At 47.0% G+C, this 18110-nt stretch overlaps 1 protein-coding gene across 3 annotated transcripts in view; it reads right to left on the reverse strand.

Annotated features, from left to right (window-relative positions):
- The window catches only part of MYLK2 (myosin light chain kinase 2), a 38426-nt gene that overhangs the window by 10342 nt on the left and 9974 nt on the right, over nucleotides 1-18110 (reverse strand). For all 3 annotated transcript variants that reach the window (XM_081916903.1, XM_081916904.1, XM_081916902.1), the window contains exons 3-7: nucleotides 14736-15106; nucleotides 6347-6452; nucleotides 3609-3702; nucleotides 1893-2002; nucleotides 566-707 (exon numbers count right to left, since the gene is read on the reverse strand). In XM_081916903.1, coding sequence (XP_081773029.1) covers nucleotides 566-707; nucleotides 1893-2002; nucleotides 3609-3702; nucleotides 6347-6452; nucleotides 14736-15106 — 823 coding nt within the window. The remainder of the gene's footprint in view (nucleotides 1-565; nucleotides 708-1892; nucleotides 2003-3608; nucleotides 3703-6346; nucleotides 6453-14735; nucleotides 15107-18110) is intronic.

Below are 18110 nucleotides of genomic sequence, written 5' to 3' on the forward strand. Positions count from 1 at the left end.
CTTTTCCCTCCTAAAAAGTAAGGGGAAATGTGTGTGCATCTTATGGAGCGAATGCAGGCTGCGCAGCTATCCCAGAAGCCAGAACAGCAAGAGGGATTGCTGCTTTCACTGCGCAGCGATCCCTCTTGCTGTTCTGGCTTCTGAGATTTAGAATATTTTTTGTCTTGTTTTCCTCCTCCAAAAACTAGGTACGTCTTGTGGTCTGGTGCGTCTTATAGAGCAAAAAATACGATAAATAAATAATTTATACCCCATCTGACTCTGAAAAGTTGGTATCACTGGACCAGATATATCCATTTTGCTGAATTCAACTAAATAGTTCTCACTGGAATTTGTATAAACGTGCCATTAATTGCTGCACTTCTGAATTTTATCTTCCTTAGTGGGTTATGCAAACTTCTACTCTGAGTGATGCTTTTTATAAGGTCGCATCGGAGCTACTGCAGACGCCTTTATGGAACCAGTGTCCGGGAACTGCTGGTTTGGCCCCGAAGTTCTTGTGCCCCACAATAGCTTCGGCCCTCCTCCTCCTCCTTCTTGAGGGAGGGCAGAGATGTTCTCCTACCTTGAGGTCCAGGTGGAGAACACTCATGTGGTGCATGAAGAGGATCCCGTCGCAGATCTGACGCACAAAGACCATGCAGTCCACCTCCGTCAGCTGGTAATCCTCGTCGATGATCCGCTCAAAGAGCTCACCGCCCTCCACGCTGCAAAGCAGGAAAGGGGCTGCCTTAGACCATCAGCTGAACCCCAAACCCCTCAGGGCCACAGCTGTCAACTTACAGATTTGAAAATAAGGGACGAGAAGCCTCGAAAATAAGGGATCGGCAGCCAAAATAAGGGATCAACAAATACTTTGATAAAATACATATTTCGTTGCGTGCAAATGGCTTTAGATACCTATTAGGTCCATAAATTACCATATAGCATATATTCAACACCAAAAAACAGCAACAATTTGTTGTTGACAAAGGACAGCTGGACATATGAAGGACCCCATTACCTTCAGTAGCTTATTTAAGGGACATCATCAATAAGGGACAGCAGCGGGACATGGCGCTGGGATAAGGGGCTGTCTCGCCAAATAAGGGACGCTTGACAGCTATGCTCAGGGCAGTGCATTCTGGATGCTACTCATGCATGTGGGATTTTCCCAGTGTCCATGTGACATCATCAAAAGGCCATCCCATATCCTCCCACATTTAGGTCACATTTAGGCTGGTTGCCACACCAATGAAACAAATGTCCTGACTGGAAGAATCCGTGACCAGAAAGATGAGGAATATCAAGAAGATTGGAAGAAATTTAAGGACTATTTGAATAAATATTGTAATATAAATAATTAGAAGTGACTTGAAAGCACCAAATAGGCCTAAGATTAATTTAGGATTTAATTAAGTCAGTTGGATTAAGAACAATAAGAACAGAGAAAAAGATAGTTAATTGCTGGAAATATTTTTAGTTTAAGAATGATATTGGAAAGGTGTTACATACAGACACAATGAAATTCAGGAGGTAGGGATCTGGGGAAGTCAATTAACAATATAAATAAAATTGGGTTTTTAAGGGATATGGGACTAAGATTGTTGTTGTTTTGTTTTTTGTTTTTCAATACTGTATTGTTTCTTTTTTGTATTTTTCTTCTTTTTTATGTTATATTTGTTATAATTGTGGAAAATTTAATAATAAAACTTTGAGGGGGGAAAAGAAAGAAACAAATGTCCTCATCTGCATGAATCAATGCCGTTTCTGCTAAACTTGTGCCAGAGCTTGCTTTTCTCCTCCTCCCTCCACTTTCGTTTTTCCTCGTGTGTCGTGTCTTTTCAAACTGCAGGCCCGAGCACGCCGATTGCCTGCAGAGCAAGAGCCTGCCTCGCAACTCCATGACTCACAACTCCATGAAGAGCATGATGTCCTTCGGAGTCTCGATGGCGTCGTATAGTTGGATCAGGTTCCGGTGGTTCAGCTGATTCATCACGTCGATTTCCACCTCGGCCGCTTCCTAGAGGGGCAAAAGCTAGTCAGCGTGGAACGGAGGCTGGCTAGGGGAGCCTTTGCCAGGCTGGTACCCTCCAGGCACTTTGAACCACAACTCCCATCAGCCCCTGCCATTGTCATAGTTTTGAACGACAGCTTCCACCAGCTGAGACTGGCAGGAGTTGCGGTACAAAATCTAGGAAAGGCACCAGGTTGGCATAGGATGGGCTTCAGGAGAGATGCTTCTGGCATGCTGCCACCTATGCGCTGACCATGGGTGCTATCCAACTAACATGCCCTGTCAGTGCAAGGATTTGTTCTTGCACAACAGTGGTTCCCCTCTCTTCCCCCCAAACCTTGTCTAGGGGTTCCCCCAACCCTCCCGATGTGATGGCCTGGGACTCGGGCTCAGAACCAGAGGAGCCTCAGTCTGCACCGGATCCTCTGCCTCAGGCGGCAACTGAACCAAGTCTGGGGCCTGATCATGAAGAAGCCCATTCTGCACAGGTTCCCCTGCAACAAGCACCAGCTGGGCCGAGTCAGGGGCCTGAACCTGCCCTGGCTCCAGATGCGGGGATGAGCTCTGTTATGTACTGAGTTGAATAGGATCCCAAAGGCAGCAGTCTGATTAGTCCTAGAACAATAGGATTCAGGATGCAGCAGTCTGATTGGTGCTAGAACAATAGGTTTCAGAATGCCGCAGTCTGATTGCTCCACAGGACCCACCCAATCCAGCTCCAGGTGGAAGTGAATCCGCGACCTGATTGGCCTACAGGTGAATCCCGGAATTAGCCAATCACGTGGGGCCCATTGTGTAAATAATGTATATAAAGCAGAAATTCTGGGGGAACATCCATTCCTCCTCACCACTATGAACTGAATAAAGAGCATGAAATCCATTCTCGACTCCGAGTATATTATTTCAACCTTGTTGCCTTCAGCTGGGCCATCTCTTACAGCTGCTCCACTACCGGTTGGGTCAGGGGAGGCTGAGGCGGCCTCTGGGTCTAGTAACCCACCGACGTCTCCCGAGCTGCAGAGACTCGGGTCTGAGAGAAGGAGAGACCTGAGTACTCGCAGGAGGAGTGCTCACCTTCGGGCGAGACAGGGAGGTGAGTCACCGGGGGATCAGGACCGCCATTACCCCGACAGAGATAAAAGGCTGTCAGACCCCACCCCAGGTTGCGGGAGCAACATTGCTGTTTGCAAGAACCTGCCTGAGACCCTGTGCCTGACCTAGCCTGGTTTCCTGCCTTGGCCCTGTTGGACGGACGCCTCGTGGAATCCCTGGATTCGGGACCGGACCTGGAACGCATTGCTCGTGTTAACCTCCAGGCCCAGCACAGTTGGAGCAGGTTTTGGAAATGCCCAGGGCGTGAGGAGAAGTAGGGGAGGCTCTGTTGCACAAGCGCTGACAAAACACCTTTTAGTAAATTTGCACTGTTCTTATGTTATTTTGCACTCTTTCGTCCGTCGCTTTGGTCCTCGTTTCGGCCGGACGAAATGATGAATGAGTTTCACAAACCTGAACTAAACTTAGCAGGGCAGCCGTGCAGGAAAACCCGGCACAAAGACCGATGTTGCACGCATTGCTACATGTTGCAGCACACTGCACACCAGAGGGCACCTACCCTGTCTTTCGGCCCCTGCTTCTTAATAATTTTCACAGCCAGCTTGAGGCCTGTCTGCTTCACTGCACACGTACGGACTTCTCCAAACTTCCCCCTGTGGTGGAAAAGAGAAAGGCAAGCCCTGAGAATTATGAATTCTTTCCAAAGTTCCTCCAAAGCACTAAAAAGCTCACTTTTTCCATGAAGCCTAACTCCCAACTGCAACAAACGTTTTAGAATGCATGACGTTTATCCCTTCCTCTTATCACTTTCCCCTTTCTGTTTCACCACCATCACCAATTATCTTTCTGGATTGTAAACTCCTTGGGGCAAAGACCCTTTTGCCTCTCAGGCACTGTGTGGAATGATGACTTGGTAACAACAAACCTCTCATTACAGTTCTTTCTAATAATAATAATAATAATATTTTAATTTATATACCGCCCATCTTGCTGGGTTTCCCCAGCTTACAACACATATAAAAACATAACAATGCATCCAAAATTAATAATAATAATAATAATAATAAATTTTATTTATATCCCGCCCTCCCCAGCCGAAGCCGGGCTCAGGGCGGCTAACAACAATAAACAGTACAAAAGTATAGCACAAACAACACTCTAAAATCATTCATTATAAAATTGAAACAAAATATCCTGTATGAGCAACAAATAAACCAAAAAAATCAATAGAAACCATTAACAAGAATAAACAATTTACAGTTATACCTAAATTATAATAACCACCAACCCCAACTAAACATTTAATCAACATCAGCCCAACAAAAACAAAACACAGAATCAAAATTGAGAACCATTTAAAACATTTAAAAACATTTCAGCCAGTTGCCCCAACCCAAGAGTGCATGCATGAGAAAGTAATGGGGGTTTCTAAATCTGAATGATGAATGACCCGGCTTCTAGATTTGATGGTGTTGCGAATCATAGAATTGGAAGGGACCCAAGGATCACCTAGTCCAACCCCCTGAAATGCAGGAATATGCAGCTGCCCCATACGGGGATCAAACCTGCAACCTTGGCATTATCAACACACTGCTCTAACCAACTGAGCTAAGTGTTCCTTTAAGGCAGGGGTCAGCAACCTTTTTCAGCCGTGGGCTGGTCCACCGTCCCTCAGACGATGTGGTGGGCTAGACTATATTTTGAAGAAGAAAAAAATATGAACGAATTCCTATGCCCCACAAATAACCCAGAGATGTAAAAACACGCAGATTCCTGGACTGTCCGCAGGCCGCATTGAGAAGGCGATTGGGCTGGATGCGGCCTCCGGGCCTTAGGTTGCCTACCCCTGCTTTAAGGCAATACTTTATTGGTCTGTTGCTTACTTATTGCTTGAGAGGGTTTGGTCTGCAGCTGGGTGGGTGTGTTTTCTTCAATATTCTGCACTTTCTAAAACATTGCAGCATTCTTTCTTTCATTTACAAATGCCAACCTTACTGCTGCATTTTCTTTTACGTGCATTATTTCAAAAATAATATCCGTATCGCAGCAAACCGTCAGGAAATTGGAAACAGTCACAATTATTGTGGGACGTGATACATAAGTAGCAGTCAAGTACGACATTCCTTGTTTTCCTAGAGTGGACATGCAGGGGAATGTTTGGTCCAGCCAGTCAAAAACTTCCTCCTGGGCTGGGTCATCCTTCCTTTGCATGTGACTAGAGGTGGGCGTGACCTTACCTGCCCAGGTAACAAAAGGGACAAGGCACGCAGCACACAGCACACACTCTTTGGCTTCCTCCATTGTTGGAGCATCTCACAGATCCACACATATATACTTTGTAACTAAGTCTGCCTTCAGGGATCCAGCTGTGAACTGATGATGTGAGTAAACTTGTTTTATATACAGTCATACCTCGTGTTACAGCTGTTTCAGGTTGCATTTTTTGGGTTGTGGACCACCGAAACCTGGAAGTACCGGAACAGGTTACTTCCGGGTTTCAGCGGTTGCGCATGTACAGAAGAGCTAAATTGCACTTTGCGCATGCACAGAAGCGCCGAATCGCGTGCATGTGCAGACGTGCAGGTGCGGGTTGTGAACGCTGCGGGTTGTGAACGTGCCTCCTGCACAGATCATGTTCGCAACCCAAGCGTCCACTGTACTTTAAACAAGATTGTGGCATGTTTATTCTTTTAAGAGGGGCACAAGGGAACTTACTGGGACGTGGGTGGCACTGTGGTCTAAACCACAGAGCCTAGGGCTTGCCGATCAGAAGGTCGGCGGTTCAAATCCCTGCAACAGGGTGAGCTCCCGTTGCTCGGTCCCTGCTCCTGCCAATCTAGCAGTTCAAAAGCACACCAGTGCAAGTAGATAAATAGGTACCGCTCTGGCAGGAAGGTAAACGGCGTTTCCGTGCGCTGCTCTGGTTCGCCAGAAACGGCTTAGTCATGCTGGCCACGTGACCTGGAAGCTGTATGCCGGCTCCCTCGACCAATAAAGCGAGATGAGTGCCGCAACTCCAGAGTCGGTCACAACTGGACCTAATAGTCAGGGGTCCCTTTACCTTTAAGGGAACTTAGCAGGAACCCAATACTGAGAGGTTTAGACAAGCCTGCAGCCAGCTATCTGCTGTGCATTTAAAAAGGGAAATGTAAAACTCTGCTAAGGTATAGCAGAGTTAGGAAGGATATTAATAAACAATATATCCTCTCCTGCCACCCTGAACATTCCCACAATTTTGTCACTGGGAGAGCGAACGATTTGGCACCCTCTCCCTCCCTCCCCCCGGCCAGGCCTTACCCTCCTAGCATCTCCTTGGTGTTGATGCTGTAGGTGTCCTTGAACTCCCCTGTTCTCAGCTGGACGATGCGGTGGGTGAAGGGAGCAGGTGGAGGGGGAGTGTCATCTGGAAGAGAGAGGCAGGGGTTAAAACAAAAGAAAAACCACTGGGCTAATTCATTCGTCCACTTGGGGCTCCCACCCTGCAGCCAGCTCTCCTCCGTGGCTCCTAGAAACTGTCTCAATAAACACACAAGACGTAACCGGCTGTACTTTTGAATAAGTAAGGTATACTATTCATTGTATCAAATCAACAGAAGTCTCATAAAGTTCGACGAAAAAAGCAGAAGACCCGGTGGATCAGTTCATTCTCTAGTCCGTCCATTCATAAGGTCCATACATGTATAAGTATCTATTCCACCTGTCTGTTCATAGAGTCCAATAATCCACGTGAAGGGTTATTACAGTTCCACAGAATCGTTTCACGGAGTCTAAGACAAGGATTTCCGGAATATTAGCTTTGTTTCGCCATCCTAGGCTTCATCAGTAGAACAGGCTCATATGTACTATTATAGGATAGTGGATCTTCTAGCTTAGAATATAAGCCTGTTTGAAATAACTCTTGTAATGTTACATAGACTTTGGACACAATGGAGAACTGAAAAGCTAGAGTGATTTAGCAGCCCTGGGAAAGCTTTTAATGTTTAATAGGGAAGTCTAAAGATTTGGAAGAATATTGTAATTTTGTTCATTTGTGATTTTGAATATGAATAAATTTGTAAAACCAATATATATATATATATATTTTAAAAATGAAAGTAAGCCCCAAGGAAAATCTGTACCCACAGGAGAATGAAGCTGTTGGACTATGCGGAGGTGGATAAATTGACAGGAAAGATCAGATACTTAAGAGACCAAAAGTTCATCGAGGACTGGGGGAAATTTGTGGAATATCTGGAACATATAAGTGAGGGACAGATAACTTTAATGGGATTTAAAGAAGCACTGTGAAAGATTAAGAAATATTGTCTAAAGGGAATAGAAAGAAAGATATAAATAATAAATAAATAACTATGGATGATTTACGGTAAAGCTGAAGGAAGCCCTGAAAAGGAATAAGTTGTGAAAAATTTGATGTGAAACTAATATGTTTTTTGGGTTTTTTTTGTTGTAAATCAATAAAAAATCATTTAAAAAAAAAATCTGTACCCACTGCCTTGTGGGACATTTTCGGAAGAAGGAAAGGTTAAGGAAACCCTACACAAATCCACAACTGCAACTCCTGCAGCTAAGCATCTTGCTCTGCTTTGCTTAGAGCAAGATCGGTGGGGCTGAGAGGGGGAGCGGATCTTGTCCTCTGGGCAGCCCAGGACCTCCACACACCCTGGCCAGGCTTGTGCCCCCGGGGGGGGGCAGGGGAGGTCACTTCAGTGATGCAAACTGCAGCCCAGCAGCTGGTGGAAATTGCCATGGCCAGGTGTAACAGCTGGTGGTGACAATTCTGTATGCAGCAGTGCTTCCCCAAGGCATGTGCAGAGGGCGACCCCTACTGGCAAAATGGAGATGGTGCCGCTGGGCAGCAGCACAAGAGATGATGCCTTGCTGACCAGCAATAATAATAATAATGATGATGATGATGATGATGATGATGATAAATTTTATTTATACCCCGCCCTCCCCAGCCAAGACCAGGCTCAGGGCAGCTAACACCAGGTAAAAAACAGTCGATTAAAATACAGATCAAAAACAAGATTAAAATACAACATTAAAATGCAGCCTCATTTCAGTAGAAAGTCAAAACCTTTTGGGGGATGAAAACGTCAAGTCTTCACCAAGGCCAACTATCCAGACTGGTCCTACATGGGCCAGAAAAAAGCCAGGGAAGTCCCCAAGTAGGAGTTCCATCACAGACGGAGAAAGGAGAAAGGAAAGAGAGGGAGGGGATCAAGTTGATTCCAAGCCAAAGGCCACGCGGAACAACTCTGTCTTACAGGCCCTGCGGAAAGAAATCAGATCCTGCAGGGCCCTGGTCTCATGAGACAGAGCGTTCCACCAGGCCGGGGCCAGTGTTGAGAAGGCCCTGCCTCTGGTTGAGGCTAGTCTGACTTCCTTAGGGCCCGGGACCTCTAGGGTGTTGCTATTTATGGACCTTAAGGTCCTCCACGGGGCCTACCGGGAGAGGCGGTCCCGTAGGTACGAGGGTCCTAGGCCATGAAGGGCTTTAAAGGGGTTTCATCTTTGCTCCAAGAGGTATCCAGGCTGGGGCCAAAACCATCTTGGCCACGGGCGCAACCCAAGGTCTTCCTGCTGTTTTCCCAATCGAAACTGCTCCCCTCCTCAAGATGCTGCTTAGCTTGAGCTGGTCTGCAGGTTGTGGACTCTCCTTCTTCGGAGGTCTTTAAGCCAGGCATAGGCAAACCCGGCCCTCCAGATGTTTTGGGACTACAACTCCCATCATCCCTAGCCAAAAGGACCAGCGGTCAGGTACGATGGGAATTGTAGTCTCAAAACACCTGGAGGGCCGAGTTTGCCTATGCCTGCTTTAAGCAGAGGTTGAGTGATCATCATCTGCCCTGGGGGCTTGAGCTGACATTTCTGCATTGTAGGGGGGGTTGGACTAAATGACCTCTGGGGATCCGAACTCTACAATTCTGTTAATCCAGGAGCCCATCAGGGAGAACGCCTAAAGCTCAGTCGCAGAGGGACCACATTTCCTGCAGGAGATTCTGGGTTCAATCATCGCTGGCATCTCCTGGCAGGGTTTTTGGTGGGGGGGTAGTCCCCTGTATGAAACCCTGGGGAGCCACGGCAAGTCATTGTAGACAACACTGAGCTGCTTGGACTAATAATAAATAATAATAATAATAATAATAATAATACATTATTATTATTATTATTATTATTATTATTATTATTATTATTATTATTTATACCCCGCCCATCTGGCTGGGTTTCCCTAGCCACTCTGGGCAGCTTCCAACAGAATATGAAAATACAGGAAGACACAAGAATTACCCACTCGAGAAGAATGGCAGACGAAAGTGATGGACTATATGGAATTGGCTGAAATGACTGGCAGAATCCGGGACCAAGTGGAAGAGTCGGTGGAAGAAGATTGGAAAAAATTAAAGTATATCTTCAAAAATATTGTAATTAAGGAATGTTAGGAAGATGTTGGAAAAAGAAAGTTAGGTGGTTTTGGTAGAAATGATATAATGGATTAAGTAAAATGAGTTGATGAAATTGACGAACGAGAGGACGTTAAAATTTAATATATTAAATTAAATTAAATTACTTAAATGAAAAGTAGGTTGGAAGGATGTGCTGAAACAATGATTTGAACTAGAATACAAAATTGGGAGGTGTGAGGAGGTCAAGGAAAGAAGTAAAGGGAAAAAGTCATATAAAGGTTTAATATATTTTTTTTCTTTTAAGAGAATGTATTTTTATTCTCTCTTGTTTATCTGTTGTTGTTGTTGTTGTTGTTGTATTTTTCCCCCCTTCTTTGTATTTGGTATTGCTCTTGCTTTTTTTTTTGTAACTTTTAAAATTTGGAATAAATATTATATATATATATATATATATGCAGGTTTTGGTGTCCTCGGGTGTCTTCCCGTGTAAAAGTTGGGGTGTCTAGGCGACGTTTCGACGAGGTCTCACTCGTCATCTTCAGGCTGGTGCTTTCGGCTTCTTGTTACTGGAACAGAGCTCTGTTCCAGTAACAAGAAGCCGAAAGCACCAGCCTGAAGATGACGAGTGAGACCTCGTCGAAACGTCGCCTAGACACCCCAACGGCTCTGTTCCAGTAACAAGAAGCCGAAAGCACCAGCCTGAAGATGACGAGTGAGACCTCGTCGAAACGTCGCCTAGACACCCCAACGGCTCTGTTCCAGTAACAAGAAGCCGAAAGCACCAGCCTGAAGATGACGAGTGAGACCTCGTCGAAACGTCGCCTAGACACCCCAACGGCTCTGTTCCAGTAACAAGAAGCCGAAAGCACCAGCCTGAAGATGACGAGTGAGACCTCGTCGAAACGTCGCCTAGACACCCCAACTTTTACACGGGAAGACACCCGAGGACACCAAAACCTGCATTCCTGTACCCGTGAAAATCTACGAAAGCATATATATATATATATATATATATATATATATATCAGAATATTAAAATACAATAACCTATTAAACATTAAAAGCTTCCCTGAACAGGGCTGCCTTCAGATGTCTTCTAAAAGTCTGGTAGTTGTTGTTCTCTTTGACATCTGGTGGGAGGGCTTTCCACAGGGCGGGTGCCACCACCGAGAAGGCCCTCTGCCTGGTTCCCTGTAACTTGGCTCCTCACAGGGAGGGAACCGCCAGAAGGCCCTCGGCGCTGGACCTCAGTGTGCAGGCAGTGGAGGTCTGGCTCAGTAGAAGGCAGATTCGTATGTTCCTAAAAAAGCTGGAAGCTGCGCTACAAACAGGGCACCTCGTTTAGTATTTAGACACATTAGATGCCAATGCATGGGTGGTAACTGTGCAGGAAAAAATGATTGCAAGATTCGGCTCATTAGGCAATGAGGGAAAAAAGATTTCTCTGCGGAAGGTCAGGTGGAATCGCGCAGAAACTGAGAAAAATAATTCTATTTCCGGTGTTTAGGCTGGAAGTAAAAATATAAGAGGGGACCAGCAACCTAGAGGCTATAGCTCAGGGACGCACTTCCTTGGCCCCCAAAAAATTTAAAGGAAACAAAACTGGATGTACATTTCCAGAATGCAAGATAAAAAACAAATAAAATAAAAGCTACATACAGCAACAGTGTTTTGTGTTTTGTAGGCTCCTACGATGTAAGTAATGGGCCCCCAATCATTTTATGTTAGAGCTTCATAATTATTTCACTATTAATGTACTTCTTAATTGTATTTCAGTTCAACAGTTACTTTGATAAAATACATATTTTGTTATGTGAAAATGGCTTTAGATACCTATTAGGTCCATAAATTACCATAGAACATATATTCAACACAAAAAAAACCGGCGACAAATTGTTGTTGGCAAAGGACAGCTGGGCATATAAAGGGCCCCATTACCTTCAGTAGCCGAGGGCCTTATCAAACCTAAATCCGGCCCTGCTACTGGCCCACTTAATTCAGTATTATCTCTACCAGTTGTGGGTAGGTTGGGATTTACTGGTCAATATCTGCATCATACTAGATCTGCGTTTTCCAACCTTGGGTCCTCAGACATTGCGGGGCTACAACTCCCATCATCCCCAGCCAATTTGACAGATGGCCAGGGACTATGGGACTTGTAGTCCAACAACATCTCGGTACCCCAAAGTGCAGAATGCTGTACTAAACAACCGTCAATTTTCATTTTCCAGGTTTTAAACAACAGCAACAGCATCGCTCACAGCTGCCTGCTCTCCCCTGCCAAAGCAAAGAAACTTTGGGGGCAAATTAGTAATTAATTTTGTGTGAGAAAGGACTGAGGGTTCAGTTCTAGTGCTGCAAACTAATTCCTGGGCTGAAAATGTGCTCGGGTGCACTCTGCTCCTTTATCCTAGGTGTCTGTCTGTTACCAGTTTAAAGGGAATATTTTGCACTTACTGGTGGAGCTCAGAAGTTCTAGATAAAGGTAAAGGTAAAGGGACCCCTGACCATTAGGTCCAGTCGTGGCCGACTCTGGGGTTGCAGCGCTCATCTCGCTTTATTGGCCGAGGGAGCCGGCGTACGGCTTCCGGGTCATGTGGCCAGTATGACTAAGCCGCTTCTGGCGAACCAGAGCAGCACACGGAAACGCCATTTACCTTCCCACTGGAGCGGTACCTATTTATCTACTTGCACTTTGACATGCTTTCGAACTGCTAGGTGGGCAGGAGCAGGGACCGAGCAATGGGAGCTCACCCCGTCGTGGGGATTCGAACCGCCGACCTTGTGATCGGATCATGCAAGCTTGAAGTCAGTCCATTTCAGATCTATCCTGACTTGCAATGGCTCTCCTGGGTCTCCAACAAAGGTTGTCCCAGGCCTTCCTGGAGACGCCAGGAAGTGCGGCCTTCTGCGCATGCTCCATCACTAAGTTATGACCCATCCCTGAGACACTGGCTTCACAGCACATCCTGGTTCGGGTCCCAAGGCCTCCATGAGAAATAAAAGAGGAGGGGACAACACAGCACTGTCTGCCTGAACTCCCCTGCACTTTCATTGGGCCTTCGAACATTTCTTTTCATAAGGACCAGAAACTTGAGATTCCGTTGTTTCATTTGACTTTAACATTGAAGACATGATATTCTGCAGATCCTGCCCTTGGCACAAGGAAACTGCAGGTGCCTAGCGAATGCTCAGCCCAGGACAAAACCCATCTGGTGATCGTCTCCCCAACAGATAACACACCCCCTGACACACAAATTGTTAGTCCTCCCCTTCCATTGCTACCCTGCCCACCTGCCTCTGCCCCTTGCCAGCTTAACCTCACCCACTTGCCACCCTTTGCCTTGCACACACCCCACACTCCCTCCCTCCCAACCCCACTGCAAGGTCACCCAGCCACAAGACACGCTGTCCCATCTGTCACAGCGGGAAGAGCGATCACAACAACACCTGATGCTGTGATGCGCCCCAGTCCCTCGCCCTGCCAGCCTGCTTATCTCATGGAAAGGAGCTTTTCTCTGCATACCAGAGAGGGAGTCGAGGGAGGGAGGGAGTGCATGCCAGGTGGATCAGGCCACAGGGCAAACTTTCCTCCTGCCCTGCAATCTCCAAGCTCTGGGGCTCAGCAAAACCGCAGCCAAAGGCACCAGCTGCTCAGGAGACCCTATAGGGCCATGGTGGTCAGCAACAGCGCAACCCTGGACCAAATGAGGGCCACATGTCGGGCAAACAGGGAGCTGAGGCATCCTACCAGTTGATGCGAGTTTTAATCCATTTTAGTATGGATCCTAAACAGCCTTGGTCCAGTATACCTGAAGGAGCGTCTCCATCCGCATCGTTCTGCCCGGACACTGAGGTCCAGCGCCGAGGGCGTTCTGGCAGTTCCCTCGCTGCAAGAAGCCAAGTTACAGGGAAGCAGGCAGAGGGCCTTCTTGGTGGTGGCACCCACCCTGTGGAATGCCCTCCCACCAGATGTCAAAGAGAAAAACAACTACCAGACTTTTATAAGACATCTGAAGGCAGCCCTGTTTAGGGAAATTAATGTTTAAAAGATTACTGTATTTTAATATTTGGTTGGAAGCCGCCCAGAGTGGCTGGGGAAACCCAGCCAGATGGGCAGGGTATAAATAAGAAATTATTATTATTATTATTATTATTATTATTATTATTATTATTATTATTATTATTACCTGTGCAAAGTGCTTTGTTTTCAAGCAACAGTCTGCTGCAGGGAACTGGGACAGTGCCAAAAAGGCATCCCTTTGCACAACCAGGGCCGGCCCACCCATTTGGCAGCCTGAAGAAGCAGCCTTGAGGGTGGGGGGAATCCCACACCCCGCCCGCCTCCAGAGTCATGTGGCCACAGTTTCTATGAGATCTCTCCAGAAGAAGCCACCAAGCGACCCCAGTAAGTGAGACTTCGGTGGGCAGAGCCGGCACCTTCCTGTTTCGCCTCAGGCGGCAAAACGGGATAGGCCGCTCCTGTCTGCCACCTTAGGGAAAGGCATCACACATTCTCCTCCGAAGAAATGAATAGCCTCTGCAGAATGATGCGCACCATGTGCTTCGATCTCTGCAGCAGGAACGTAGTCGAAATGCTTTCACTGACAACCTGTTTCCTGCAGCTGATGTCTGTTATAGCGCCAGCTGAGAAAACATGCCTGATGTTTCCATTCCTTCCGTGCTCTGTTCCGGTCCCACCCTCTCCCCCAGACAGCCTGTTTGCAGAGCCTAAACCAGGAGTCCCCAAACTAAGACCCGTGGGCTGGATAAGGCCCGAGGGATTCATTAATCCGGCCCGCGACAACCCCCGCTGCGCACTGCCGCCACCCACTCTTGCCAGTGCTGCGCTGTTGCCCACTTCCGGGTCAGAGGAGCACCAGCATTATTTGCACATTATTTGCGCAAGCATTATTTGCACATGCACAAGCATTATTTGTGCATGCGCAAGCGTTATTTCCAGTGCACATCCGGGTTAGAGGAAGCCCGTGCACATGCGCACAAGCTATTTCCGGTGCTCCTCTGACCTGGAAATAGTGTGTGCGCATGCGTATGGGCATGCGCTCCAATGCCCGCCGCGCGATCGGTGCTGGAAACACTGGCCCGAGGCGCGGTAAGTTTGCTGACCCCTGGGCCTAAAGGATGAACAACTTACATTTCCTTCCTTCCTTTTTTTAAAAAAGAGCTGTTCTGGCCCCCTGCCCCTCACTCCTAATCCCTCTGTCTGGACCAAGCTCGTTCCGCTGGCCCCCCAAAGCCATAGGCCTCGATGGCCTTACCCAAAATCAGGGACGGGTCCTCTTTGCCAAAGTCCGGAGTGAGGTACGGGCTGGTTGGGGTATCCGGAACCTCTGCAGGGGTTGCCGCGGTCTGGCTTCCTTCCGACGGCGGCTGCGCTGCGGAAACGCTGGACTCACCAGCATCCTGGGTTGTGGCCCCTGGGGCTAAGGGAGCGGGTTGGGCCAAGGTCCTTTCTCCTTGATCAGGTGGGCCCGGTTGCTCGGCCGCTGCGGGGGCCTGCGCCGAATCAGGGGGGGCCTCCTTGGCTTCCCCAGGGGGTGGCGGGTCTGCTTTGTGGGTGGGAGCCGCCGGTTCCTGAGGAGTCGGCTCCTTGAGGTCAGCCGGAGCCTCTTCCGGAATATCTGCTAGGCTGAAATGTCAGAAGAGGAGAACATCAAAGGAGAAGCTGCTACAGCATCTGGCCCTATCTATTCCAACAATTTAAACACTACAAAAAAAATAAACAGTACAATACAATACAAAAACACTGCATAACACTAACACATTAAACTAACAAAACAAAGACAGTTTAAAACATATCAAACAATTTCAATATCTTATCTTTCATTCACTTGTTTCAACGACCTCCTCACACCTCCCTTTTTGTATTCCACTTCTGTTAATTGTTTCACCAATTCCTTTCCATCTTCCTCTGTTTTCTGTCCTATAATTATCTTAACATATTCTAACCTTATTTTTTCCTTTAATACTCTAATAATCTATTTATACTTAATTCCTTATAACATTTCTACTAAAGCCATATAACTTCATTCCAACATTTTTCTAACATTCATTAATTTTACAGTATTTCTGTAGATAGTCTTTAAACTTTTTCCAGTCTTCTTCCAGTCCAGCCTACTGTTCTCACTTTGGCCAACCTAGATGCCCATTATGGGAAGCCCGCAAGTAGGAATCGAACACAAGACCCCTCTCTCCTCCTGCGGTTTCCAGCAACTGGGATTCAGAAACATTTGCTGCCTCCAATTGTGGATGCAGAGCACCTCCAGCATGGCTAACAGCCTTCGAAAGCCCTCTCGTCCTCCTCCTATTATTATTATTATTATTATTAATAATAATAATAATAATAATAATAATAATAATAATTTTTTAGTGTTACTTACAATGTTAGGTTAGGAAGAAAAGGGGGAAAGAGGGGGAGGGGGAATGGTGAGTGGGGTGGGGTGGCAATGCTTCTATTATTCTACTTAGTGTATGTGACCCTATCTGCCTGTGGACTGTCTCACCAGAGTGGTGCATGCTCTGGTTATCTCCCGCTTGGACTACTGCAATGCGCTCTATGTGGGGCTACCTTTGAAGGTGACTCAGAAACTGCAATTAATCCAGAATGTGGCAGCTAGACTGGTGACTGGGAGCAGCCGCCGAGACCATATAACACCGGTCTTGAAAGACCTACATTGGCTCCCAGTACGTTTCCGAGCACAATTCAAAGTGTTGGTGCTGACCTTGAAAGCCCTAAACGGCCTCAGTCCAGTATACCTGAAGGAGCGTCTCCACCCCCAACGTTCAGCCCAGACACTGAGATCCAGTGCCGAGGGCCTTCTGGCAGTTCCCTCACTGCGAGGAGCCAAGTTACAGGGAGCCAGGCAGAGGGCCTTCTCGGTAGTGGCTCCCACCCTGTGGAAAGCCCTCCCATCAGATATCAAGGAAATAAACAACTATCTGATTTTTAGAAGACATCTGAAGGCAGCCCTGTTTAGGGAAGTTTTTAATGTTTGCTCTTTTATTGTGTTTTTAAAATCCTGTTGGGAGCCACCCAGAGTGGCTGGGGAAGCCCGGCCAGATGGGCGGGGTATAGGTAATAAATTATTATTAAATTATTATTACAGTATTAATCCTTGGTGGTGAGAGAGGTTGGGGGTGGCTTAGGGTGTGGTTGGCTGTCTTTGGTTGGCTGTAGTGAAATTTGTTTTTGTGTGTGAGCGGAGTGTGAGTCTGTATTTTTGAATCAGGTTAGCCAGATTGATTCATCTGCTGTCTGTGGGTTATTGTCCTTGTCTTGTTGTGCTGTGTATGTGATAAAGGGGTAGCCATACCGGGGTGAAGGCGTCTTCTTCTATTTGTCCCCGTGTCAGTTTCAGTTTGTTGGTTAGTTTTTCTAATAAGGCTGTTTCCCAGACTATTTGATACCATTGGTCCAGACTTACTCCTGACAGGTCTCTCCAGTGTCTGGCTATGATGTTTCTGGTTGCTGAGAGCAGGTGGGTTCCCTCTCCTCCTCAAACTTGTCTAATCCTCTTTTAAACTCATCCAGGTTGGTGGCCTCCTGTGGCAGTGAGTTCCACCGTTTAACTCTGTGCTGCATGAAGCAAGACTTCTTTTTTCCTGTCCTGATCGTTCCAACTTTCAGCCTCACTTGATGCTTACCCAGCTGAGATTTGCAGCACACACTTAGACCCTACAAGTGTCCCTATTTTCCAGGGACAATCCCAGATTTACAGAAGCTGTCCCAGTTTCTCATTCAATCCTGGAATGTCCTGCTTTTCCTTAGGATGATTGTGTTCTGCCTCCACCGTCGGAGGCATTATGTCTCCGAACATGCTGGGAATCTCAAGGGCAGAGATCATTTTCAGGAGCGTCGCTCCCCGAGTTGGTGAGTCTCACTTGGCAACAGCAAGAAACCACGGCTTTAGTCCCATCATCACAGCCCTGTGGAACTCTCTGCCACTAGAGATTCAGCACCTGTCTTCTGTGCCAACTTCTAAACGCCTGCTGAAAACTTTTCAATTCTGCCAGGCAGTTGTGAATAACATCACTGCATTCCAAACAAAGAATCAGAGTTGGAAGGGACCATCAGGGTCATCTAGTCAAACCCCTTGTAACACAGAAATTTTTTGACTAATGTGAGGCTCATCCTTGAGATTAGCAGGCTCTACCGACCAAGCTATCCCAGGTTTGGTTTTATTACATATTCAACATGGATAGAACATGGTTAACAGCAACTGAGGACACGTGGCAACTTGTGGAATGATAGGTAAAGGTAAAGGGACCCCTGACCATTAGGTCCAGTCGCGGACGACTCTGGGGTTGCGGCGCTCATCTCGCTCTATAGGCCGAGGGAGCCGGCGTTTTTCTGCAGACAGCTTCCAGGTCATGTGGCCAGCATGACTAAGCCACTTCTGGCGAACCAGAGCAGCGCACGGAAACGCCATTTACCTTCCCGCCGGAGCGGTACCTATTTATCTACTTGCACTTTGAGGTGCTTTCGAACTGCTAGGTTGGCAGGAGCTGGGACTGAGCAACGGGAGCTCAGCCCGTCGCAGGGATTCAAACCGCCGACATTCTGATCGGCAAGTCCTAGGGTCTGTGGTTTAGAAACCGAAATCACTGGAGTGGGGAGAGTGTGGTCTCCAAAG

This window comes from Podarcis melisellensis (assembly GCF_964234715.1).
Source record: "Podarcis melisellensis genome assembly, chromosome: 6".
In the NCBI taxonomy this organism is placed as follows: domain Eukaryota; kingdom Metazoa; phylum Chordata; class Lepidosauria; order Squamata; family Lacertidae; genus Podarcis; species Podarcis melisellensis.